Source organism: Scyliorhinus canicula, chromosome 22 (genome assembly GCF_902713615.1).
Source record: "Scyliorhinus canicula chromosome 22, sScyCan1.1, whole genome shotgun sequence".
Lineage (NCBI taxonomy): Eukaryota > Metazoa > Chordata > Chondrichthyes > Carcharhiniformes > Scyliorhinidae > Scyliorhinus > Scyliorhinus canicula.
Window position 1 is genome coordinate 21,253,338 of NC_052167.1, and position 25,781 is coordinate 21,279,118.

General features: G+C 48.1%; 1 protein-coding gene across 1 annotated transcript; it reads left to right on the top strand.

Moving 5' to 3' along the window:
• Positions 1 to 8,285: 8,285 nt before the first annotated feature.
• LOC119956165 (protransforming growth factor alpha-like) lies at positions 8,286 to 25,479 on the top strand. Its single transcript, XM_038783089.1, has 5 exons — positions 8,286 to 8,709; positions 13,302 to 13,410; positions 15,892 to 16,041; positions 23,318 to 23,435; positions 24,780 to 25,479. Exons 1-4 carry the CDS (start codon positions 8,649 to 8,651, stop codon positions 23,379 to 23,381), a joined length of 384 nt encoding a protein of 127 aa, XP_038639017.1. The 5' UTR covers positions 8,286 to 8,648; the 3' UTR covers positions 23,382 to 23,435; positions 24,780 to 25,479.
• The last annotated feature ends 302 nt before the right edge of the window (positions 25,480 to 25,781 follow it).

A 25,781-nucleotide genomic window follows, 5' to 3' on the forward strand; every position in this document is an offset into this window, starting at 1 on the left:
GCAGTTGACCCTTATTATGTTCCTTCCAACATGCTCAGTTTTAGAACATAGAACAGTACAGCACAGTACAGGCCCTTCAGCCCATGATGTTGTGCCGACCATTTATCCGAACCTAAGATCAACTTAACCGACACCCCTTCAATTTACTGTTGTCCATGTGACTGTTTAAGAGTCGCTTAAATGTCCCTATTGACTCTGACTCCACCTCTTCTGGCATTCCACACACCCACCACTCTCTGTGTAACAAATCTACCTCTGACATCTCCCCTATACCTTCCTCCAATCACCTTAGAATTATTTCCCCTCATGACAGCCATTTCCACCCTGGGGAAAAGTCTCTGGCGATCCACTCTATCCATGCCTCTCATCACCCTGTTGATCAATGGAGGGGGAGAATATTTAATCTGCGGGTATCGGTACTTCGTTTCTCAAAATGTCTGGAGGGACAAAACTGACAGCGAACCTCTTGTGTATTGAGCGTGGTTTATAAGCACTGTGGACACTAATAGCCTACCAGTACGTGTCATCAGCGGGGAACACATTACTGACAATGTTTATTTTTATTGCTGTGTTTGACCTTTGTGGACCAGTAGTGGAATCATGATTGTACGATCATTTGGAAACTGGCTTACCAATTCTCCTTCTTCTTAACCTTTTCACTCCTTGATGGAGCATTGGCCAGGGACAAATTCTCTCCATCTAAGGAATGACAGGATGCCACAGCGGTGAGCACTGTTGTTTCAGAGCACCAGGGTCCCGGGACCATGCAGTAAGGTTTTTAAAAATCCTGTTTTAAAAAACAGGCAGACACAATGGCTACAGAAGGGGTAATTAAGGCATCGTAAAAGTAAAAGCATTATTCATTCCAACCATGTACGGTGTTTACCTAAATGGGGCAAATGGAATTTTGTTTCTAGAAAGAACGTTCCCTGTGGTTTAGATAGTTGGGGGGGGGGGGGTGTTGTTAGCCTTAATAAGATGGTCATAACCCAGTTAGTGGGATAGAGACGATGTAATTAATGGGAGGAGCCATGAGCTGAAGCAGTCAGGTGCAGAGTTTCAGTTTAGATTTTGCTGTGCACAGAACAGGGGCTTTTTTGCCAAATGTTGGTAAGTTAAACAGTAGTTTGTCACAGGCAAGAATCTGCAGGTTATTTCCTTAAGGATCTCTCTCTCAAAGCAATTTCTCCAAAACATTTCTATAGAGCAAGTAAAAAGTAAAAGTAAAGTTGCCATAGTCCTCCATAACCTAGGCCACTTTCCCCTGTGAGGGAGATAGCTGACTGGTGGTGATTTACCCTGAGGATCACCGCACCTCAGGTGAGGGGGAAGGATGAGCAGGCAGAGTCTTCATGAATAACCTTGGCTGGTATGGGAATTGAACCTGTGCTGCATCACAAACCAGCCATCCACCCAGCTGAGCTAAACCGGCCCCCAATACAGTAAGCATTCCTGTGTTTGCTAACCGTATTTAAAGGTGGGCTTTGACCTGAGGTGGGTTTTGCTTGATTGGAGATAAAAAAGATAGCAGTTAGGAGATACAGTGTTTCATTTTATTGTTAAGCATTGTTTAACTGGTAATGTAATCTATTTCTTATATGATGTTACTTTAATACTTTATTAGTAATAAAGCTTGTTTTAATATATTAAAGCCGTATTTGTACGTGGAGTCACTCCTGGAGCGATGTAGCCTTTCCTCACAGTTGTACAAATTAAATAAATATTGAGGTTTCTGTCCAGTATCCCAGAAAATGTTGGGCTCTGGTCCGGGATCATGATATGCATCCTGTCTCCATATGTTTCTTGGTCTACCTTGCTTTCTCTTTCCTTACAGGTTCCATATGAGAGTTTGCCGTGCAATATTGCTCTGTGGCTTCCTCAAGTTGTGGCTAATCCAGCTCCACTTTCGCCTTTTGATTGGGAGGACCACTGGGTCTCCTCCTATAGCTTAATGTCATTGATGGTATCTGGTTAGTGTATCCTGAGGATCCTTCTGCGGCATCTGTTGATGAAGGATTGGATTGTCGTCAGCATTGTCTTGGGTGTCCTCAATGTTTCAGAGCCATAAGGGGGAACAGACATTACGTTGGATGTGAAGATCTTTAGCTTTGTGGCCTTGGTGATCTCTCTTGATTGCCAGGTTGAAGTGGGTGATGAATGCTGTTCCATCCTTTCCAATGTTGATCTTTACATCGTTGTCTGTTCTACCGGTAGCACTTACAACACTGCCCTGACGTGTGAGAGTACCCTTACGAAACGGATGATTATCAAATAGCTGTAGTGGATGAACCTTTAAGAAATGGATGTTTATCAAATAGCTGCGGCGATGTCAGTGTGTGGGTGGAGCTGAGCTGTGACTCTGCTTTTACTGTGGCTTTGAGCACAAAGCTGGTGAGTGCGTGTTTTAGTTTCGTTTTCAGAGTGGAGAGCTGCAGTGAAAGTGGGCAGATGCGTATGGATATCTCTACAAGCTAAAGAATGTTCATTTGGGTGATTTCAAAGTAATACCTGTTTCTGCAGAGAATTTAAACCTGCTGTCTTTCTGCAAAAAGGGTCTTTTCGACTTGTGGGTGTTGTTAGGAAAGTTATGAAGGGTTACTTATAGAATATTGTATCTGTGGGATTAATGGTGTTGATAGTTGTTAAGATGTTTACTGGGTGTTTATAAAGTCTGAACTGGATTCAGAAATAAACATGGTTTTGCTTTAAAAGTACTTTTGCATCACATCTGTAAAGTAGGCCCTTGTGCTCCCCATAACCACAATCTATTAAAGGTCGTGGGTCAGGTAAACTCCATGATGCACTTTGGAGTTTTCTAAACCTTGGCCCATAACAAATCGGATAGGTAAAAGACGTTACTTCATCGAACTCAGTATCCCTTATCTTAATGGAGTGTTATTCCTAGTGTTTATTCGCGTCATCTTTATCTTCCCTATGTTGATGCTGGGGGATTCAATCCCGCTCCATTTCCGGCCCTTAGCTTGGAGATTTCATAGAATTTTCATAGAATTTACAGTGCCGAAGGACGCCACTCGGCCCATCGAGTCTGCACCGGCTCTTGGAAAGAGCACCCTACCCAAGCCCACACCACCCTATCCCCCTAACCCAGTAACCCCACTCAACCAACACTAAGGGCAATTTATCATGGTCAATCCACCTAACCTGCACATCGTTGGACTGTGGGAGGGAATCGGAGCACCCGGAGGAAACCCACGCAGACACGGGGAGAACGTGCAGACTCCGCACAGACAGTGACCCAAGCCGGGAATCGAACCTGGGACCCTGGAGCTGTGAAGCAATTGTGCTAACCACCATGCTACCGTGCTGGTTGAAGGTTTTCTTTTGCATCTGGTAAGGTATCACCATCAGGAGGATAGGACAACACTTTCTCAGCATTTCCAGGAAGCTGAATGTGGGTTTCAGGATGACTGAACTGCAGGAACAATGAAGACTTTCCAACAAAAGGATAAACCAAGACTGAAGACTTAAGAGAATCACCTCTTAGACCCTCTGAGACTAGATGAGGAGAACGTGGGCAACAGTTTAATAATCTCTCTCCTAAATTGAAGATAAGGAGAAAGTTTTTACATAGAAAATAGAACATAGAACTGTGGTGGTATGATCTGCATAGCTGTCTGCCATTGGTGCAGAACACTGGCTTACCATTGGCCCTGGTCGGTCATGTGCCTCTCGACCGATTGGTTGAGACCAGTCATGTGACGACTCTCCGATTGGTCGAGAGGCTGAGTTAACCACGCCTCCAGAGCGAGCTATAAATACCCAGAATGCCCGGCGGTCGTCCATTTACTGTAGTCGACCGCAGGGCTAACGTCTAGCTTATTAAAGCCTAACTTTTGTACAGCAACTCGTCTCGCGTTCGATTGATGGTTCATCAAGAACATAGAACAGTACAGCACAGAACAGGCCCTTCGGCCCTCGATGTTGTGCCGAGCAGTGTCCGAAACCAAGATCAAGCTATCCCACTGCCTGTCATTCTGGTGTGCTCCCTGTGCCTATCCAATAACCGCTTGAAAGTTCCTAAAGTGTCCGACTCCACTATCACAGCAGGCAGTCCATTCCACACCCTAACCACTCTCTGAGTAAAGAACCTACCTCGGACATCCCTCCTATATCTCCCACCCTGAATCTTATAGTTATGCTCCCTTGTAACAGCTACATCCACCCGAGGAAATAGTCTCTGAACATCCACTCTATCTACCCCCTCATCATCTTATAGACCTCTATTAAGTCACCTCTCATCCTCCTCCGCTGTCCCAAAGAAATGTTGGTGTGTGGGATAGTGGAGGTTTTGTTCGGCAAGGGAGCCATGGGTTATGGGGGGAGGGAGGAGGGAGGGGGGGCTTTGGAGACCGGAATGTGGAGCTGTGACCACAACCAATCAGCCATAATCTTATTGAACGGCGGAGCAGGCTCGAAGGGCCAAATGGCCTACTCCTGCTCCGATGTTCCTGTGAAGATTCAGTAATGTCTACACACAACAATGTGATGATGTTTGTGGTGTTGGCTGAAATGCCACAGCTCTTCATTGAGTCGGTGTCTCGGGGTCTTGTACAACTACTGGGCTACTTTAATATCTCACATCCGGCAGCACAGCACTGCCTCAGTGCTGGAGTGTCAGCGTAAAGTGTTACGCTCAGGTCCTAGAGCGGGACTCAAACCTACGACCTTCGGACTCAGAGGGAAGAGAAATACCAAGTCAGCCACACCCGACAGGCCATTGAAGAAGGGCAGAATGGTCAGGAAGGGACAGGTCGGCTCAAAAAAGACAGTCCCCCCCACTCGATCCTGTATTACCAGCAGGGAGCAACCCTTAGTGGACTGTGGGATAAAAAGGCTGCAACATTACAATACCTTCTGGGTTAAAACTAATCGTACTTAAAAGGAATAAGCTGGTTTTCTGGGCCAGAGTCAATTTCAGTTCCCCCTGGTGGGAGCTCATCGTTGTCAAGATATAAATTAGATATTCCAGTGGGGTATTGAGGGAGTGCAAAACTGTCAGAAGAAATGTCTTTGTGGGTGAATGTAGGGGGGTGGAGGGGGGAAGGGGGGGGTGGAGGAGGTAAGGGGGGTGGAGGGGAGGGGGGAAGGGGGTGGAGGGGAGGGGGGAAGGGGGTGGAGGGGAGGGGGGAAGGGGGGTGGAGGGGAGGGGGGAAGGGGGGTGGAGGGGAGGGGGGGAAGGGGGGTGGAGGGGAGGGGGGGAAGGGGGGTGGAGGGGAGGGGGGAAGGGGGGGTGGAGGGGAGGGGGGAAGGGGGTGGAGGGGAGGGGGGGAAGGGGGGGGAAGGGGGGGTGGAGGGGGAAGGGGGGTGGAGGGGAGGGGGAAGGGGGTGGAGGGGAGGGGGGAAGGGGGGGTGGAGGGGAGGGGGGAGGGGGGTGGAGGGGAGGGGGGTGGAGGGGAGGGGGGAAGGGGGGTGGAGGGGAGGGGGGAAGGGGGGTGGAGGGGAAGAGGGGAAGGAGGGTGGAGGGGAGGGGAAGGAGGGTGGAGGGGAAGGGGGGAAGGGGGTGGAGGGGGGAAGGGGGGTGGATGGGGAGGGGGAAGGGGGGTGGGGAGGGGGGAAGGGGGGGGGGGGGGGGGGGTGTGGAGGGGAGGGGGGGGTAGTTAATTGTGATTCGGGGGCAGCAGGTGGGCAGAGAATTTTGAAAAAGGCTCAGTCTAGGAGGGAAGGTCTACCCCACTGTTTTTTCCCCCCCCACCATCTCCCTCAACCTTCCCCCCTCCTCCTCCACCCCCCTCCCTCCCCCCTCCACCCTCCACCCCCCTTTCTCCCCCCCCTTCCCCCTCCCACCCCCCTCTCCCCCTCCTCCCCCTCCACCCCCCCTTTTCTCCTCCCTCCCCTACACCCCCCTTCCCCCACCTCCCCCTTCCAACCCCCTCCCCCGCTTCATCCACCCCCCTTCCCCCCTCCCCTCCACCCCCCCTTCCCTCTGCCCCTCCACCCCCTTCCCCCCATCCCCCCTCACCCCACACCCCCCCTTCCACCTCCTACCCCCCCTTCCCCCCCTTCCCCCCCTCCCCCTCACCCCCCCTCCCCCCCCTTCCCCCTCCACCCCCCCTCCCCCCTCCCCCTCCACCCCCCTTCCCCCCTCCCCTCCACCCCCCTTCCCCCCTCCCCTCCACCCTCCTTCCCCTCTTCCCCTCCACCCTCCTTCCCCTCTTCCCCTCCACCCCCTTCCCCTCTTCCCCTCCACCCCCCTTACGCACTCCACCCCCCCCTTCCCCCCTCCACCCCCCTACATTCACCCACAAAGACATTTCTTCTGACAGTTTTGCACTCCCTCAATACCCCACTGGAATATCTAAGTACGATTTTAAGTACGATTAGCCAGTGCCGTTAGCTATGGAGCCGGCGGGCAGCACGGTGGCGCAGTGGGTTAGCACTCCTGCCCCACGGCACCGAGGTCCCAGGTTCTCTGGGTCACTGTCCGTGTGGAGTTTGCACATTTTCCCCTGTGTTTGCGTGGGTTTCGCCCCCACAACCCAAAGATGTGCCGGGTAGATGAATCGGCCACGCTAAATTGCCCCTTAATTGGAAAAAATTAATTGGGTATTCCAAATTTATAAAAAGAATATGGAGCCGGCTAAGGCACCCTCTCCTGTGGGCAACAGGAAATTTCTAGTTGGCACTCCTATAAGACGTAGGTGAGAAGTAGGCCATTCAGCCCATCCAGTCTGCTCAAGAAAATCGTGACTGATCTGATACAATCCCCTGCTCCACTTTCCCGCCTTATCCACATAACGATTTTAGTTTAGACGGGCAGCATGGAGGGCTGAAGGGCCTGTTCCCATGCTGTACTTTTCTTTGGTCTTTGTTCTTTAACCTCGATTCCCTCACTGATAAAAATCTATCTCACCCTCAAACATACTTGACGACCCAGCCTCTAAAGCTCTCTGCGGTAAAGAATTCCACAGATTCACTCCCCTCTGAGAGAAGAAATTCCTCCTCATCTCTGTCTGAAATGGGCGACTCCCTTACTCTGAGTTTTCATAGAATTTGCAGGGCAGAAGGAGGCCATTCGGCCCATCGAGTCTGTACTGGCTCTTGGAAAGAGCAGCCTACCCAAGCCCATACCTCCACCCTATCCCCATAACCCAGTAACCCCACCCAACACTAAGGGTCAATTTGGACCCTGAGGGCAATTTAGCCTGGCCAATTCACCTAACTTGCACATCTTTGGACTGTGGGAGGAAACCGGAGCACCCGGAGGAAACCCACGCACACACGGGGAGAACGTGCAGACTCCACACAGACAGTGACCCAAGCCGGGATTCGAACCTGGGACCCTGGATCTGTGAAGCATTTGTGCTAACCACCATGCTACCGTGCTGCTCTCCGGTCCTAGACTCTCCTACAAGGGGAAACAACCTCTCAGCATTGACCCTGTCAATCTTTATTTGCCTTCATTTTGAAATTTCCTCGGTATTACCATGAAGTTCCTCAGATAGCTCTTCACATTCCGCCTTGAGCACAGTTTAAAAATCAGTGGTCTCCCACTTAAGATGGAGATGTGGGTCAGTTTCTTCTTTGGAATTCTCTTCCTCTGAGAGTAGTGGAGGCTGGGTCGTCAAATATATTCAAGGACGGTTTAGACAGATTTTTGGCCAACTAGGGAATGAAGATGGCGACACAAAGGAAATCGGAGTTGAGTCCACCAGGTCAGCTTAGATCTTAGTGAATGGCAACACATGTTCAAGGGGCCAAATGGCCTTCTCGTTATGGCCTTATGATTATCTTGATCTTTCCTCCAATCTGCTGCCCCTGTCTTCTAAGTTCCAATCTTCTTCAGTTGTACTAACTTTGTGTTGGAATAATTTGAATCTGAATCTGGTGTTGAATTAACCAGCCTGTTACAAAGTATTATAGCCAGGATAATATAATCTTAACCAAACTTTGACTCATAGTTAAAATAAATAATGACAAGGACAACATATGGGGGGGGGGATATGGGGGGGGGGATATAGGGGGGGGTATATATATATGGGGGGGTATATATATATGGGGGGGTATATATATGGGGGGGTATATATGGGGGGGTATATATGGGGGGGTATATATGGGGGGGGTATATATGGGGGGGGGTATATATGGGGGGGGTATATATGGGGGGGGTTTGGGGGGGCACTAAACTCCAAATTATATATAGGAAAAATTATTAGTCACATGGAATAATTTCTCCAAGAATGTTGGATAAGAAACATGTGTCACCAATCAGAAATCCAGCAAACAAAATGGCCCCCTTGTTGAACACAACATTGGTTGCTATTATTTCCAATCTTCTCCCATGAACACCCTAAACGAGCTATAGGTGGGCACTAATGAACAATGTGAGGTCTGACAATCAGAGTGACATGTGCTTTCGAGTGGTGGGGAGTGGCAGTAGAGAAAGGAATTAATTAATTGACTGTGGAGAATTTTCAAGGCCTTCATTCTTTTCCACGTGTGGGGAGCTTCTGCTCTGTGGATGGTAATGTTTCCTCCTGTCATTTGCAGATCCTTTCCCTGCAAGAGATAGAAAGTTTTGAGGAAAATTAGCGTCCTCCAATATTTTGTCCTCCAGTCCTGCCTGCTGAGAAATTGCCCCCCCCCACTGGTTCAGGATTGGCCCTGTGTAGTTCCACTTCAAGCTAGAAATGACTCGTGATTCAACCTGTGGAGTAAACATCTTGTTTGGACTCTTACTGCTTTTGGCAGGTAAAGTGACCTTTTTTTTCCCCTTTCCTGTACCCTGTCAGAGCCCACTCTTTAAGCCAAACCAATTATGCATTCATAAAATCTTGCTGATACAAAACTATCCTCACTATTCTGCACAAATTAGAAGTGAAATGACTCCATGGTGTCTGACCTAATTGCACCTTTTTTTTTCTCTGAAGCCTGACTAAGGCTGGTTCTTGACTTCTATTCTGGGTGTCACCTTGTCATCCAGCTTTTAAAGGATTTTTTATTTCAAAATTGGGGAGTTATGGAGAGGTTCCTGATATTACTGAACCCGTCTGCTGGACCTGTTAATTCTCTTTTTTTTTTAAACTATTCTAAACAATTGACACTTGGTGCAATAGTTGCACATGGGGCCCCATCAGAAATTGAGGAAGTTGCTGTGTTAATACAATAGAATCCTGTTTAATTCCAGATCAGTGTTTGCATATTCCCCTATAATGCCACTACTTGACTGTGAATTGAAACATTCTTTGCCTGATGTCCGCTAAACACTTTAGTGCTTTGCCACACGCTGTTTATAATCCAAACCTGAATTCGTACAGGAGCTTGTTAATTACACAGCCCCTTTTCTGATTGAAGGAATCTTTGAAGGTCAGATTTTCAAAATCCAGCTGAGTTTTTCTGTATATTAATCTCGCTGTGCCTGACCAACAATCTTCTATGAATTTTAAAGAGGAGGTATCAGATTGGCACTTTTGAATCCACTTTTTCAAATGGATACCACCATCTGCTGCTTTTCCCTTTATTTGCCATGGTTGTAGACCATTGCACAGATCACGTGTGGAGTACGGTGTCCAGTTTTGCTGCTCTCCTTTACTTGAGGAAAGATGTGGTGGCATTGGAGGCAGTTCAGAGGAGGTTCACCAGATTGATTCTGGGGATGAAAGGATTGACATACGAGGAGAGGTTAAACAGTTTGGGTTTATACTTGCTGGAGTTCAGAAGGATGAGAGGGGACCTGATTGAGGTATAGAAAATACTAAGAGGGATTGATAAAGTAAACGTAGACCAAATGTTCCCCCTTGTAATGCAATCTAGTATGAGAGGTCACGGATATAGATTGAGATTTGGTAGATTTAGAACTGAGATGAGGAGGAAATACTTTATATAAAAAAAAAAATCTTTATTGTCACAAGTCGGCTTTCACTGCAATTAAGTTACTATGAAAAGCCCCTAGTCACCACATTCCGGCGCCTGTTTGGGTACACTGAGGGAGAATTCAGAATGTCCAAATTACTGAACAGCACATCTTTTGGAACTTGTGGGAGGAAACCTGTGCAGACTCCACACAGACAGTGATCCAAGCCGGGAATCGAACCTGGGACCCTGGAGCTGTGAAGCAACAGTGCTACCGTGCTGCCCTCACAGAAGGTGGTGAATTTGTGGAACTTGCTGCCCCATAGTGAGGTGGAATCAGAGTCATTAAATGGTTTCAAGAAGGAGATAGATATATTTCTGATTTATAAACAAAAATGGGATATAGTGATCGGGTAGGGAGGTGGATTTGAGACCAGGAAGAGATCAGCCATGATCTGATTGGATGGCAGAGCAGGCTCAAGGGGCTAAATTGCCGACCTCCTAATTCCTATGGTCCTGTATTGTCCTTCAGTGGTACTTGGCAAGAATGGAAGAGATTTTAATTGTAGTGGTGCTGCAGCGAATTCATTGATTTGTTCTCCGGAGGGTAAGAACAGTGTTCTGTTTGTTTTTTTCTGAATTTTTTGTCTTGGGTGATAAAACCAAATAATTTGCATCAATTAGAATTGCATCACAATGTTAATAGAAGTGGGATTAACTTGTTTAAAAAATATAAAAATAAAAAATTGAGCTTCCCTGCAAATTCCATGTTCACTCCCCCATCCACCCTGCCCTATCCCCGTAACCCCATTGTAATATGTATTGTAGGGAATACAAGGTAATAATACTTCTCACCACCAGGTGGAGATGAGGAGCAGTGATATAAATATCATGTGACTTCAGGGATTCTGGGAGAAGGTTGTAAGGCATCAGAGAGATCGGGGCTGGATTCTTCGGTCGGCGATACCGAAGTCGCGTTCGGCGACGGGTTGGAGAATCCAAATTCCCGACAGAATCGGGGCGGCCACCCTTCCGCGATGTTCCACCACCTCCAAAGCGGCGCACTCACCACGTACCCACGGCCTGAGACCCGTCCCCGATGCTCCGCCCCCGACCGGCCGCGTTCCCGACAGCATGGGACACGTGTGGTCTCATTCCTCAGGAACTCAGGCCGTATCCGCAAGTAGAACCGAGTGCTCTACGCTGCCTTCCTGCTAGCCCCCAGCAAAACGGGGAATCGGTGGCTGTTTTGCACCAGTTTTCCTGGCCGTTCCTATGCCGGTGTTGGGGCATATTCTCCAAATCGGAGAACCCAGCCCCTGGTGTATAACATAAAGAGTTGAGTTCTGTCGTAAGAAATATTGGATTGTTTTATTTATTAACTTATTCCTTGTTGACTGGTCAGCATCTTTAATTTAGTAGTGTAAAATAAATCCGCTGTGTTCAATAACTCAGCTTGATGTTCTTTGTTAATGCTACATTCTCTGAACATCCTGATAGACCCAACAGAGGACATGACAACTATAACCCAGCCTGTGAGTCTGCACTAACCCTTCAAATGAGCACTGTTCCCCTGTATACCCTGCCCTATTCCCCCATAGCTTAACGTTCACATCTTTGGACACTTGAGGGGCAAATTAGCGTGGCCAATCTGCCTAACCTGCACACCTTTGGACTGTGGGAGGAAACCCACGCAGACACGGGGAGGATGTGCAAACTCCACACAAGCAGTGACCCATAGGTGGCATTGAACCCGAGGCCCTGGTACAATGAGGCAATAGTGCTAACCACTGTGCCACCATGCCGCCTCTCTCTGCCATTGTAATGAACGTTTTATCATTCATGTTGTGATGTATCCATTAAAGCTATTAATTATGAATTGGTACCTCCGTGGGGGAGGGGTGGGTGTGACTATATCTCGCTGAAGCTCATTTGCGAGAACAAAAAGCAATCTATTTATTTTATTTAGCTCCGTATCCAGCTTCTACACGTCAATTTTAAAAGATTTGCGTCACATCCCGGTTTTGATACAGATGTTCCAGAGTGATGATGCTCACAATTGGACACCTTGCGGGAGCTTATTGGAGCTCTGAGCTGTTCGTTCTACCACTTTTTTGCAGTTGGGGTGACCCAGATCTAGTAATGCACATTGAGGGGCTGGTTTAGCTCAAGTGGGCTGGACAGCTGGTTTGTGCTGCAGAACAAGGCCAGCAGCGTGGGTTCAATTCCCGTACCAGCTGAGAATTCTGAATTCTCCCTCTGTGTACCCGAACAGGTGCCAGAATGTGGCGACTAGGGGATTTTCACAGTAACTTCATTACAGTAAGCCTACTTGTGACGAGGGTTATTTATTTACATTTAGCAATGTGTGTTTTGTCCCATGGTGACTAACTGCAAATCCAGATGAAGCACATTGATCAAAAAATCTATTCAGAATCACTGGTTACTTTAATACACTCGTGTAGGAGTCACAGCCTGATCTCCCTGACAGTTCAAACTTCAGTAGATTGCTTTCTTTTCAAGTTATAGAATCCCAATTGTCCTGATATGCAACCAATGAACACTCGGAATAGGACACAACCAATGGGCAGTCAGGACACTCCGAGGTGGCATCACCACAAGGGGGCATGACACGAACACTATAAAAGGGATGAGGCACTCACACCCTGCCTCTTTCCACAGACAGATATCTAGAGGGTTAGACAGGGTTGATCAGCAGCATCGCACCCCAGCACCTGGCTTAGAGCAAGCTGGTACAGTTGGACTGAGTTACTACAGTTAGATTAGCAGAGAGTCCAACTCATTTGAGAACTGTGTTCTCACGTTGAACTCCCTTCAGAGTCTGGAGCATCCTTTTAGTTAAGACTGCATCAAGTAGCAGCCCGTGTTATCTGAAGCAGCATAACACACCAATCACAAACGTTGGGCTGGAGAGATGAGCTCTCCCAAAAGTGTACTCACCAGGAAAATGAGTAACTTGCAAGACTCGCTGAGAGAGGACTTGAAAGTGAAATGAATCTTGAAATTGCACAGCGAACCATCCGAGTGACTGGGATTATATTGCAAACTGAAATATCTAAAATGTGTTTCAATTTCTCATGCCTCTTTTTACTAGTGTAGGTTGCCATTAGCTCAAAGCAGAAAGTAATTGCTTAAATGCATTTGGAATACAACCAGTCAAACTTATTGCGTTGTTTTGCAAAAAGGCTTGAAGACGGAGAGGCAATTACTTTTTACACGAGGAATCCATGCTGGTAGAATGTGACCCAAAATGCACCTAGCAGTCCTTGGCGACATTTACAGTAAAGTTGTTAACCTTGTTTTTCCTGTTTCCTCCAGCTTATACCACTTGTCAATTTTGTGGTCTTCCAAACTGTTTTATGCTGATCACTGTTTTGTGCTTATCAATGTGCTAAGCGATATTGATGACTTTCAAAGGCATTTCAGCATTGTCTCTTGCTATTGTCCAAACTATTGACATTTTTACCAAGATGAAACAGGTGCTGGGGAACCATTTGCAGACTGTTCCAGTTCTGAGACTGGTTTCTGCGTTCATGGAGTATGCAGGCGTCAAGTATCTACACGTATTATATTTTGCATGTAAGTAACTGTGAGATTGAATTTTGTTTCTACTAGAACCGAATACTTGATCAGAATGTGTTCAAAGCTAAATGATCTGGATAAAAATGCCGCATGTTTTTTTTATGTGTCTGTGCGTACATTAATTCTGGCTTCTGCAGCCCTTGAAACAGCATTTTGTGAATCTAGTTGCCTTCTAGATTTTTGTTTGTGAGATGTGAACATTGTTGCCAAGGCTTGCCTTTATCGCCCACCCCCTCGTTGTCCTTGAAGGTGCACCGCAGAGGTCATAGTTTTAGGCCAAGATTTAAAACCAAAATGAGCAGCATTACTTCGCTCAGAAGGGTTGGAGTGCAGTGGATGTCGGAACATGAAACTAATTTGAGGAGGAGGTAGGTTAGTGGGTTGAAGAGTTTTATGGGGAGCAGCGGGTAGAAGGTAGAGATGAGGCCGAGATGAGATAAGCCATAATCATGTTGAATGGCAGAGCAGGCTCGAGGGGCTGAATGGCCTATTCCTGCTCCTGATTGTGTTCTTCACTCCTTTTGCAACTGTAGTTTGGATGTGTCCCAAAGTGCTGTTGGGGAGGGTTTGACCGAGCAACAATGAGGGAATGGTTATAGTTACGATCCAAAGTGGCGATGGTGTGTGACTTGGATAGGAACTCATATGTTGCTATTTTCCCATGCATTTGCTGCCTAGATCATGGGATTAAAAGGTGCTGTTGGAGCCTTAGTGAGTTGCTACGTTGCATCTTGGTGGGGTGGCACAGTGGTTAATTCTGGCCTCGGGCGACTGTTTGTGTGGAGTCTGCACGTTCTCCCCGTGTCTGCATGGGTTTCCTCCGGATGCTCCGGTTTCCCCCCACAGTTCAAAGATGTGCAGGTTAGATGGATTGGCCATACTAAATTTCCCGTGTCCAAAAAGGTTAGGTTGGGTTATGGGGCAAGGTTGGAGATGTGGCCGTGAGTTGGGTGCTTTTTCCAAGGGCCGGTGCAGACTCAATGGGCTGAATGGCCGCCTTCTGCACAGTAAATTCTATGATCGCGCAGTTCTCAGTGCAGTCACTATGGACCAGTCTGGGTGAGCGTCTGATCAACTGGGCTGCTTTGTCCTGGATGGTGTTGAGCTTCACGTGTTATTGGAGCTACGCGGGTTAGGGAAGAGTATTCCATCACACTCCTGGCTTGTAAATGGTGGACAGGCTTTGGGGAAAGTCAGGCGATGAGTTACTCGCCTCTGATATGTGGACAGTGTTCGTATGGTTGGTCCAGTTACCTTTCTGGCGAAAGGCAACCCTTTTTTTGCCTCCCAAACTGCAGGAGGTTGATAGGAAGTTTGGCATGGGAATATTGTGAATATCAAGGAGTCAATGGATTGTCTTGTTGGAGATGGTCAAATGTTTGGCACTCATGCTGAGTAACATTCACAAACCTGAATCTTGCCCAGTTGGCATGGAATGTTTCAATATCTTAGAAGTTGTAAAAAAGCCATTGAACACTACAAACTTCTGACTTTATGTTGGGGGGGCAAAACGGTCCATTTGAAGCGACTGAAGATGGGTGGGCGGCATGGTGGTGCAGTGGTTAGCATTGCTGCCTCACTGCGCCGAGGTCCCAAATTCGATCCCGGCCCTGGGCCACTGTCCGTGTGGAGTTTGCACATTCTCCCCGTGTCTGCGTGGGTTTCACCCCCGCAAACCCAAAGATGTGCAGGTTCGGTGGATTGGCCATGCTAAATTGCCCCTTAATTTGGAAAAAGAAAATTGGAAACTCTAAATTTATAAAAAGGATGGTTGGACCGGGGTGACTGCCCTGAGGAACTCCTGTAATGATGTCCTGGGGTTGAGAAGATTGGGCACAACAACCCATTCTTCTTCCTTTATGCTAGGTGTGACTCCGACCAGTGGAGAGTTTTCCCCCCTGATTCCCATCGACTTCTTTACTAGGGTTCCCCTGAGGCCCTTGATATTAATGCAGCATTGGAGTCGCTCCCACTTTGCCTCCGGAGTTCCACCCTTTTTCTCCAGGGGTAGCACCCAAAAACTGACCAGGTTATTGCTGGGGAAGCGCCACTTGACCGCACTTTCGACAATACCTCTTGTTACTTTGCTAATGATTTAGATTAATGGGGTGAAAATCGGCCAGTTTGCTATTCGTCCTGCTTTTTTATAGACGTGACTCAGGCAAGTTTCCACATTGTCTGGTAATTGCTAATGTTGCAGCTGTAGTTTATCCAGGAGTGTGGCACAGTCTGGAGCACCAATCTCAGTACTATTGCCAGGAACCATGGCCTTAACTACTTCCTTCAGCAGTGCTTGGTAAGGTTATCTGCACAGTCGCATCTGTGCTGTCGACTCCTTGCACTTTTGAAAATAATTTTGTTTGGGGCGTTGAGCTCGAAACAGAATGGATACCGGTGAAATTGACTACCTCTAGGGAAACAAACCACAGTTACAACCAACACTGCCTTAACATTCCCCCCTCCCTTTCAATTTTCAAGGTGTTCCACAGGATACGTTGGAGCCAGATGTCAGCATTTTGACTTGCTAGTTGTATTTTCGGAGGATCCACAGACACGGAAAATTCTTCGGTTTATTATGGTTCCCGTTCTGGTTACAAGTATGGCCTCTACGTTCTGTCTTTGCATACGGTAAGTTATTGAATATAGCCTCTTCTGAAGATAGTCTTTTCTTAAGAGATGAACATAGAACATAGAAAATACAGCACAGAACAGGCCCTTCGGCCCACAAATCAATCTACATCCCAGCATTCTACCGTAATCCATGTACCTATCCAATAGCCGCTTGAAGGTCCCTAATGTTTCCGACTCGACTACTTCCACAGGCAGTGCATTCCATGCCCCCTGTGCTGTTTAGCACAGGGCTAAATCGCTGGCTTTGAAAGCAGACCAAGGCAGGCCAGCAGCACGGTTCAATTCCCGTACCAGCCTCCCCGAACAGGTGCCGGAACGTGGTGACTAGGGGCTTTTCACAGTAACTTCATTTGAAGCCTACTTGTGACAATAAGCGATTTTCACTACTCTCTGGGTAAAGAACCTACCTCAGATATCCCCCCCCCCTTTAAAGTAAATTTGATATCGCGTTACTTTTGCAAGTTTGAGGGAATATAACTATGTAGAATATTTTGTTTTTTAACTGCTTCCTTCTGAAGAATTTAATAAGTGAAGCCATCCAGTGGCTGACTAGCTGCCTCTGCTGCTCTAGTGCTGAACTCTTTCTCTCATTTATCTACCAAGTTCTCTCAAAAGCCCCCCTCGCCCGCGAGTCCCAACTCCAGATTTCTTCACCCTATTTCCATCAAGCTGCTAATCACCTGACCTCTTCCCTTCTGGGGCCCCTATGTTGGTTGATATTGTTATGGGCCACGGTTTAGAGAACCCCAAAGTGTATCATGGAGTTCACCTGACCCACAACTTTTAATAGATTGTGGTATGGGGAGCACACGGCCCACTCTACAGGTGTGGTACAGCAGAAATGGAAAAATATTTTTAAAAACAAAACAATGTTTATTCTATGAACTCGGGTTAACCTTTTTAAAACATAGTGAATATCTGAGCAACCATCAATTCAAATACAACCCCCAAAGAATACAACACTGAGTAATTCTTAAAGCTTTCCTTTTAACATCCATAAGACTTAAAACACCTTTTACCAGAAGCACATCAGGTTTACATTCACTACTGAAAACATTTATAATTCTGAATTCGCCAAATGATCAAGAGATAGTCTTTTCATGGCAGAGAGATCAACAGTGCACCTGCTCTGTCTGGCTTCAGCTCCAACACTGAAAACAAAACTAAAACAAACCCTGCAGCCTGCTCAAAAATGAAAGTAAAAAGCTGACAGACAGCCCAGCTCCACCCACTCTCTGACATCAGTGCAGTAATGAACACCCATTTCTTAAAGGTACTGTCACATGACAATATTAACAGAACTCTGCCCTTTGGTACCTTCTTTCCATGTTCAAATCTGCCCATCATCATGCCTCTCAAAAAAAAAGTCCTTTATTCTGTACCCAAACCACCCCAGCCCCATTAAAGTCACATCTGGCGTACGAATTAGGAGCAGGAGTAGGCCACTCGGCCCCTTTGAGTCTGCTCCGCCTCTCCACAAGATCATGGCTGATCTGATTGGAGTCCCAATTAACTTTGCATAATGTGGTTGCGTAGCGCCTTTTAAGGGGGTGGGTTCCACAGCCCACATGACCAGCTCGAGGCCAATTGCACAGGGGCATGCGCCCCTGGCTGCCAATGGAGATTTTCACAGGGCCCTGGGAACAGGACCCCAGGCAGTGTTGACCAGGGAGCTGAAGTGGAAAGACCTGTTATTTTGTGTCCTGGGCCTGCTATCTGCCTTTGTCTTTCATCAATAAATCCTTTTATTTACTACAAGTCTCGTTTGTGATTCACTCTTTGTTTAAAGCAGTTTCCCTTTAAGGGACTGTCCATTTAATTTATCCCTTCATTCAGTTTTATTTTGCTTCCTTCGTTATTTGTTAATCAAAATAGTTGAAAGCCTCCAGAAGATGCCTCGAGTCGCCACACCCCCCATCGAGTTCTGCTTTAAACATATTCAAAGACTCTCTGGAACTCTTCCTTCAAAGAGCAAGCACAGACTCTCAATCTTCAGAGGATTTCTTCTCCCTCCTTTTTAAAAGCCAGGTTGCCAATGGTGATTAAATGTAGTCCTGGAGGGTTCATCATGTGACTTCCCCCATGCTCCAGCCATTGATTGGCCAACATGTCCATCAAGTGACTGCGGCCTTCCTACTCCAACTAGAAAACAAAGAGACCGTCTACCTCATTAGTTGACACTTTTTCAAAAGCATTTAAAAAAAAAAAAATTTATAATGCCCAATTCTTTTTTTTTCCAATTAAGGGGCAATTTATTGTGGCCAATCCACCTACCCTGCACAACTTTGGGTTGTGGGGGCGAAACCCACGCAGACACGGGGAGAATGTGCAAACTCCACACGGACATTGTAGCGGGTGTTCGCGTTGGTCTGTGGCCTCCGTATAGGCGTCATCAGCCACGACCGCAACAGGTAACCCCTGTCACCCAGCAACCAGCCCCTCAGCCGTGGGGGGGGGGGATGGGGGGGGGGGGGGGGGGGATGGGGATGGGGGTCCTTCAAGCATGGTGGGGATGAAGGATGGGGGGGGTCCTTCAAGCATGGTGGGGAGGAAGGATGGGGGGGGGGGTCCTTCAAGCATGGTGGGGAAGGAGGATGGGGGGGGGTCCTTCAAGCATGGTGGGGATGAAGGATTGAGCCAGTATAAAGGCATCGTGCACGCTGCCGAGGTACTGGCCGCACACGTGCATGATCTTCATGCGGTGGTTGCAGACCACCTGAATGTTCAGGGAGTAGGTCCCCTTTCTGTTCATGAACATAGAACATAGAACATAGAACATAGAACAGTACAGCACAGAACAGGCCCTTCGGCCCTCAATGTTGTGCCGAGCCATGATCACCCTATGATCACCCTACTCAAACCTACGTATCCACCCTATACCCGTAACCCAACAACCCCCCCCTTAACCTTACTTTTATTAGGACACTACGGGCAATTTAGCATGGCCAATCCACCTAACCCGCACATCTTTGGACTGTGGGAGGAAACCGGAGCACCCGGAGGAAACCCACGCACACAGGGGGAGGACGTGCAGACTCCACACAGACAGTGACCCAGCCGGGAATCGAACCTGGGACCCTGGAGCTGTGAAGCATTTATGCTAACCACCATGCTACCCTGCTGCCCCTAACACGTCCCTGTTCTCTGGTGGTGGACGAGTGGTGACATGCACCCCATCAATCACCCCCTGGACCATCGGTATCCTGGCCATGAGGGCGAATCCCACTGCCCGGGCATCCTGGTGTGCGCGGTCCTCTGGAAACTGGATGTACCGGTCGGCGATGGCATCGGTGACTGCTCGGGTGCACCGATGCCTGTGAGATACCGGACAGATCCCTGCTCGGCACCTGGAACGACCCCGTCGCGTAGACATTGGTCACCGGGATAGCATGTCCTCCCTTTGTTCCAGGTGTGCCATGACGTGGCATATATGTACGACGGTCTCCCTACTCATCCGGAGTATCCTCCTGCATGGCAGGAGGTCCTCGAATGACATGCGGTGACGGTACACTCGAGGCCTCATGGGGTACCTCCGGCACCTTGGCACCACCACCTGCTCCTCCTACCCTGCGCCCCATCAACATCCTCATCCTCATCCTGTGCATCCCCAACGATGTGGTGGTCATCGCCCCCCTCCGTCTCCTCCTGCACCTGGTGGGCGGGTGGGCCTGCAGCCTGAGCGGGTGGCACGGGGCCCTCTGCAGCCAGTCCCTCTGCTGCAGCCGCCGCTGCTCTGAGCCGCCTGCGCCGACGCTGCCGAAGGGCCACCTGCAGGGCAGCAGCTCCCGCCACGGCAGCAAACATCGCTGGCTGGTTCACAAACATGACTATCTGCCCCGGTTGCCTGGTCTCGCTACAGACACGCAGGCACCCTGACCCCTGCCCTCAGTCTCCGTCCACCGCCCATGTTTGCCCGTCCCTCATTGCGTCACCGTGGGCTGGCCATGCTCTCACGGGGGCAGGCATGTGCGTCGCCTTGACCCTTCCCAGAGATGGTCTCCGTCGGCTGGGTGTTGTGGCACCTGGAAAGGGGGGGTGGGGGGCTGGGGGCATCCAAGGTCAAGGTGTGTGGCCGCGCGGGATTGCGGCGCCAGTGGCCTTTGTCCATCAGCATGACCTCACCTTGCAGGCGTAGCTTCACCACCGTCCCGCCATAGCAGGCCGCTGGCATGTCGCACCCGCGGAAAAGCCTTCCGCCCCCCCCCCCCACCTTCCCTCCCCAGAACATGGAGGCCCCCCGCCCCGAACCCCCCTTCCCCCGAACATGGTTGCATCCTTCTCCGCCCCTTCTTCTCTTCTCCCCCCCCCGAACATGGCTGCACCCTCCCTCCCCCCCCCCCCCCCCACCTCCTTTTCTGCCCCCTCCCCCCACCTCCTTTCCCCCCCCCCCCCCCCCCAAAGCATGGCGGCACCCCTCCCCCTCCCCCCGCCAGCACCGGCCATGGACACCACAACATGCTGCCTCCCAAAATGCCGTCCGCTCACCTCCTCGCTCCGAATCGTCAGCCAGCACGACTGGCTGATGAATTTATTTTTGCAGGGGTGAACGACCTGGGGTCACGCCGTTGGGTCTTCGGGCCGCTGAATAGCGGGGGAGGGGGCTGGAGAATCGCAAGACTTAGCACCTCGGGGGCGATTCTCCGGGAGACACGGTGCTGACCTCTGACACCATTCTCGCCGTTTGGGAGATGGCGCAACGGTGTCGGACCGGCGTCGCGTGAAAATCCAGCGCGATCGGCTATTCTCCCAAACGGCGTGGCACAATCCTACGTGACCAGTGACAAAGCTGAGCTATCGTTCTTGACCTACCTGCGGCTGGTTGACCCTGTAATCATCCAGTGCCCCTCTTGTCAGCTGGGCAACACTGCAATCCACAGTTGGATTGCTGTCAGTTAACCTGTTGCAAGAGCTTCTTGTCCCATTGCTGCAGCGCTGCCTCTGGCTCTCTCCCTATTTTACTCCCCAGCAACATTTTCCAAAACATAAATTTTCACATATACACGACACTACACCCATACCACCCCATCTCGGCCCATTCCGCTTTCATTCAAGTTGTCAGATACCTTCTCCAACAACTGATACAGGATGAGCAGAAATCTCCAACTAAATATCTGTTTTTTTATTTTTTTCACTTTATACAGGATGTGGGCTTCACTGCTAGGCCCAGCATTTTGTTGCCCATCCCTAATTGCCCTGGAAGGTGGTGGTGAGCTGCCACCTTGAACCTGCAATCCATGTGATGTCGGTACACCTATTGTGCTGTTAGGGAGGGAGTTCCAAGATTTTGACTCGGCGACAGTGAAGGGTGGGCCAACATATTTCCAAGTCCAGATGGAGGGGGACTTGCAGGTGGTGTTCCCATGTGTCTGCTGCCCTTGTCCTTCTAGATGGTAGTGGTCCTGAGTTTGGAAGGTGTCGTCTAACGAGCCTTGGTGAGTTGCTGCACTGCACCTTGTAGATGGCGCACACGGCTGCTACTGTGCATCAGTGGTGGAGGGAGTGAATGTTTGTGGAAGTAACAAAGCGGGCTGCTTTGTTCTGAATGGTGTTGAGCTTCTTGAGTGTTGTTGGTTCTGCATTCATCCAGGCAAGTGGAGAGTATTCCATCACACTCCTGACTTGTGCCTTGTAGATGGTGGACAGACTTTGGCCGAGTTACCCGTTGCAGGATTCCTAACCTCTGACCTGCTCTTGTGGCCACAATGGCGGGTCCAGTTCAGTTTCTGGTCAGTGGTAGCCCATTGTGAAGATCGACCAAAGCCAATGTTGCCAGTCTCCAACGCAAACTCTGTTCCCTAGCCACTGACTCAATCAATCCCCTGTAACCCTTTTTGACGTCGCGTTTGATTTTCCCCACTTATCAACAACCATGGTATCACTAAGACCATCTCCCTTCACCTGACTCCACCTTTGCTTCATTTACCTGCGGCTGACGCCCTCATCCATGTCTTTGGTACCTCTGGACTTGACCGTACAAACGTGACACATGGCCTAACAGACATGTGCCCTGCTGGCTTTTTCAAACATCCGTTCCTCCATACATTTAAGCTCATCCAAGAATAGTCCTAACCCGCAGCAACACCTGTTGTGCCAACTCTGTGCTTGCACACCTCCATTGCTCCCCAGTTAATTTTAAACTTAGCTCTTGCTCCCCCCACCCCCCCTTCTGCAAATCTCCAATTCTGGCCTTATTCACATCCTGATCAGTTAAGGGCACCATCAACAAAGGCTCAAATTCCAGAAATTCCTCCATAAACCTCGGTTCGTTTTAAGATTCTCTCTATCTCTTTGACCCAAGTGTTTAATCGTCCACTGAGCTAGAGCTATTTTGTTTGATAAAGCTCCTGTGATGCAATTTAAGATGCTTTACCATGTTTGTTGCTGAAGCAGTGAGAATCCTTGTCGATGAATGATTGATTCTTGGCCCACCACTTGGTATAGAGATTCAAGTAATCGCATTCGCTGTTCCCAAGATGTGGATTTTCTTGGTACACTTTGCCAAGATTGAACTCTACAAATTAATTGCTGGCTTTTGACTCTGGGCAGCACGGTAGCACAAGTGGATAGCACTGTGGCTTCACAGCGCCAGGGTCCCAGGTTCGATTCCCCGCTGGGTCACTGTCTGTGCGGAGTCTGCACGTTCTCCCCGTGTCTGCGTGGGTTTCTTCCGGGTGCTCCGGTTTCCTCCCAGTCCAAAGACGTGCAGGTTAGGTGGATTGGCCGTGATAAATTGCCCTTTAGTGTCCAAAAAAAAAAAGGTCATGAGGGGTTGTTGGGTTCTGGGGATAGGGTGGAAGTGAGGGCTTAAGTGGGTTGGTGCAGACTTGATGGGCCGAATAGCCTCCTTCTGCACTGTATGTTCTCTGTAAAGAACTGTAGTGGTTTGAGGAAAAATCTAGATAATATGAAATTGATCATTCTGCCATAACATTGATGGTTGCTATATACTGTAATTATTTTATATCTTCAAACACCCAAAATATTACATGTGATGGCCTTGAATCTTCGCTGTATCATTTTAATATTGATGGTTGCTCCGTGCTGTAATCATTTTATATCTTCAAACATTGTGATGGCCTTCAATCTTCACTGCCATTTTATGTTGATTACACAATCGTAAATCTATGCCCACAAAACTGTCAGCGAGTGGAAAATTGCACCCGTCCATTTTCAACAAGTGATAGCACCGGATTGAAAGACATGACTTTCAATCTTTGACCAGAAGAAAGTTTTTGAGTTGATTAACTTTTTTAAAAAATTTTTTATCCCCCAGTTTCTGTCGATGCTATATTTATAAAAGAGAAGATGGAGTTTGCACAGATGGGAACGTAGCGTAAGGTATTTTTATAAAAGAGAAGATGGAGTTTGCGCAGATGGGAACATGGTGTAAGGTATTGTATTCATTCACTATTTGGATTGGATTGGATTTGTTTATTGTCACGTGTACCGAGGTACAGTGAAAAATATTTTTCTGCAAGCAGCTCAACAGATCATTCAGTACATGGGAAGAAAAGGGAATTAAACAAAATTCAAGAAAATACATGAGAATACATAATAGGGCAACACAAGATATACAATGTAACTACATAAGCATTGGCATCGGTTGAAGCATACAGGGTATAGTGTTAATGAGGTCAGTCAATAAGAGGATCATTTAGGAGTCTGGTGACAGTGGGGAAGAAGCTGTTTTTGAGTCTGTTCGTGCGTGTTCTCAGACTTCTGTATCTCCTGCCCGATGGAAGAAGTTGGAAAAGTGAGTAAGCCGGGTGGGAGGGATCCTTGATTATGCTGCCCGCTTTCCCCCGGCAGCGGGAGGTGTAGATGGAATCAATGGATGGGAGGCAGGTTCGTGTGATGGACTGGGCGGTATTCACGACTCTCTGAAGTTCCTTGCGGTCCTGGGCCGAGCAGTTGCCATACCCAGGCTGTGATGCAGCCCGATAGGATGCTTTCTATGGTGCATCTGTAAAAGTTGGTAAGGGTTAATGTGGACATGCCGAATTTCCTTAGTTTCCTGAGGAAGTATAGGCGCTGTTGTGCTTTCTTGGTGATAGCGTCGACGTGAGTGGACCAGGATAGATTTTTGGTGATGTGCACCCCTAGGAATTTGAAACTGCTAACCATCTCCACCTCGGCTCAACTTGGCCTATTTCAAGGCCTGACATCTGCACTCAACATGGGAAGGAAAAATGCAGCATAATTCTTGCTCTGAACTTGCATCCATTTTGAGGGCTATTACTGCCAACTGTCTGATTTCTAACCAACATGATGTGCTATAGTTTTTGATGGTTTATATGTGAATATGGAATTTCTAGATGACCACTGTTGATTAAAGGGATTCTACACTGACTTCATTAGCGTACGGGTGGCATGGTAGTGTTAGCACTGTTGCTTCACAGCTCCGGGGTCCCAAGTTTGATTCCCGGCTCGGGTCTGTGCGCAGTCTGCGCGTTCTCCCCCGTTGCTGCGCGGGTTTCCTCTGGGTGCTCCAGTTTCCTCCCACAGTCCAAAGATATGCAGGTTAGGTGGATTGGCCATTATAAATTGCCCTCGGTGTCTAACCGAGATTAGGTGGGGTTACTGGGTTATGCGGATAGGGTGGAGGCTTAATTGGGGTGCTCTTTCCAAGGGCTGGTGCAGACTCAATGGGCTGAATGGCCTCCTTCTGCACTGTAAATTCTATGATTCTAAATGATTTCATAAACTTAAACCCTGTTTACATGGCTTGTTTACAGGTGATCGTAACACTGAGCTTGCAAAATGGAAATCTTGAAGACACCTGAAGACTTTTTTTTATCACCTTTTTAAACTTGTGGAAGATGAATGGTTTTTCAATTCAATCTATATTCGGTGTACAGATACCTCTGGTTGTAAGGACTAGTTGCCACCTCTTTGTGACTTAATCACCAAACGCAACCTGGCTGTACTTGGCCATCATGCGAACATGATTTATAGCATGGGTTACAAATACATATAGTACAACTTGGCCCTTGGAAAGCAAGGTTTTTATGTTCAGTCGATAACACGTTCACTTGTTGCTTAGCACTGGCTTTTTATTGTCACCAGTCCAGCTATCAATGAAATCTTAAGGCCAGATCTTTTAAAGAACAAGTTGATTTTGTTTGTTTTTAAAAAGTTGAACACTTGTTCACCATAGGGGGAAATCTAATGATGACAAATGGCACTTTAGCTTTTAGTATGGCGGCTGTGGTTTGCATTCACAAACACCTTATAACCTTTTAATTCAATCCTACTTTTCCTGAATTTTATCTGTATGCACACTCATTCAAATGAGTCACTTATTGTTGTGGTTTCTTTTGCCTTGCCGTCGTGTGTAAATTGATTGTTGTATCCATGTCATAAATATTCATTTGTGAACACTCTCTAAACCTCTCTCTTGTGGAAAATGTCCCCTTATTAAACTTTTAAGCCTTTGTCCTATTTGCATTTTATTTATTCAAGAGTCGGAAATGTTCTCAAAACCCAGGTTAAGGGCTTTTATTTGTGACGCTGTGAAAATGGATGCCAACAAATCTTCCCCTCCCCCCGGATGGAGCTATTGGTGTCAATACGGGTGCTATTTTAGGGGCTGGTTTAGCACAGTGGGCTAAATCGCTGGCTTGTAACGCAGAACACAGCCAGCAGCGTGCTTTCAATTCCAGTACCAGCCTCCCCGAACAGGCGCCGGAATGTGGCGACTAGGGACTTTTCACAGTAACTTCACTGAAGCCTACTCG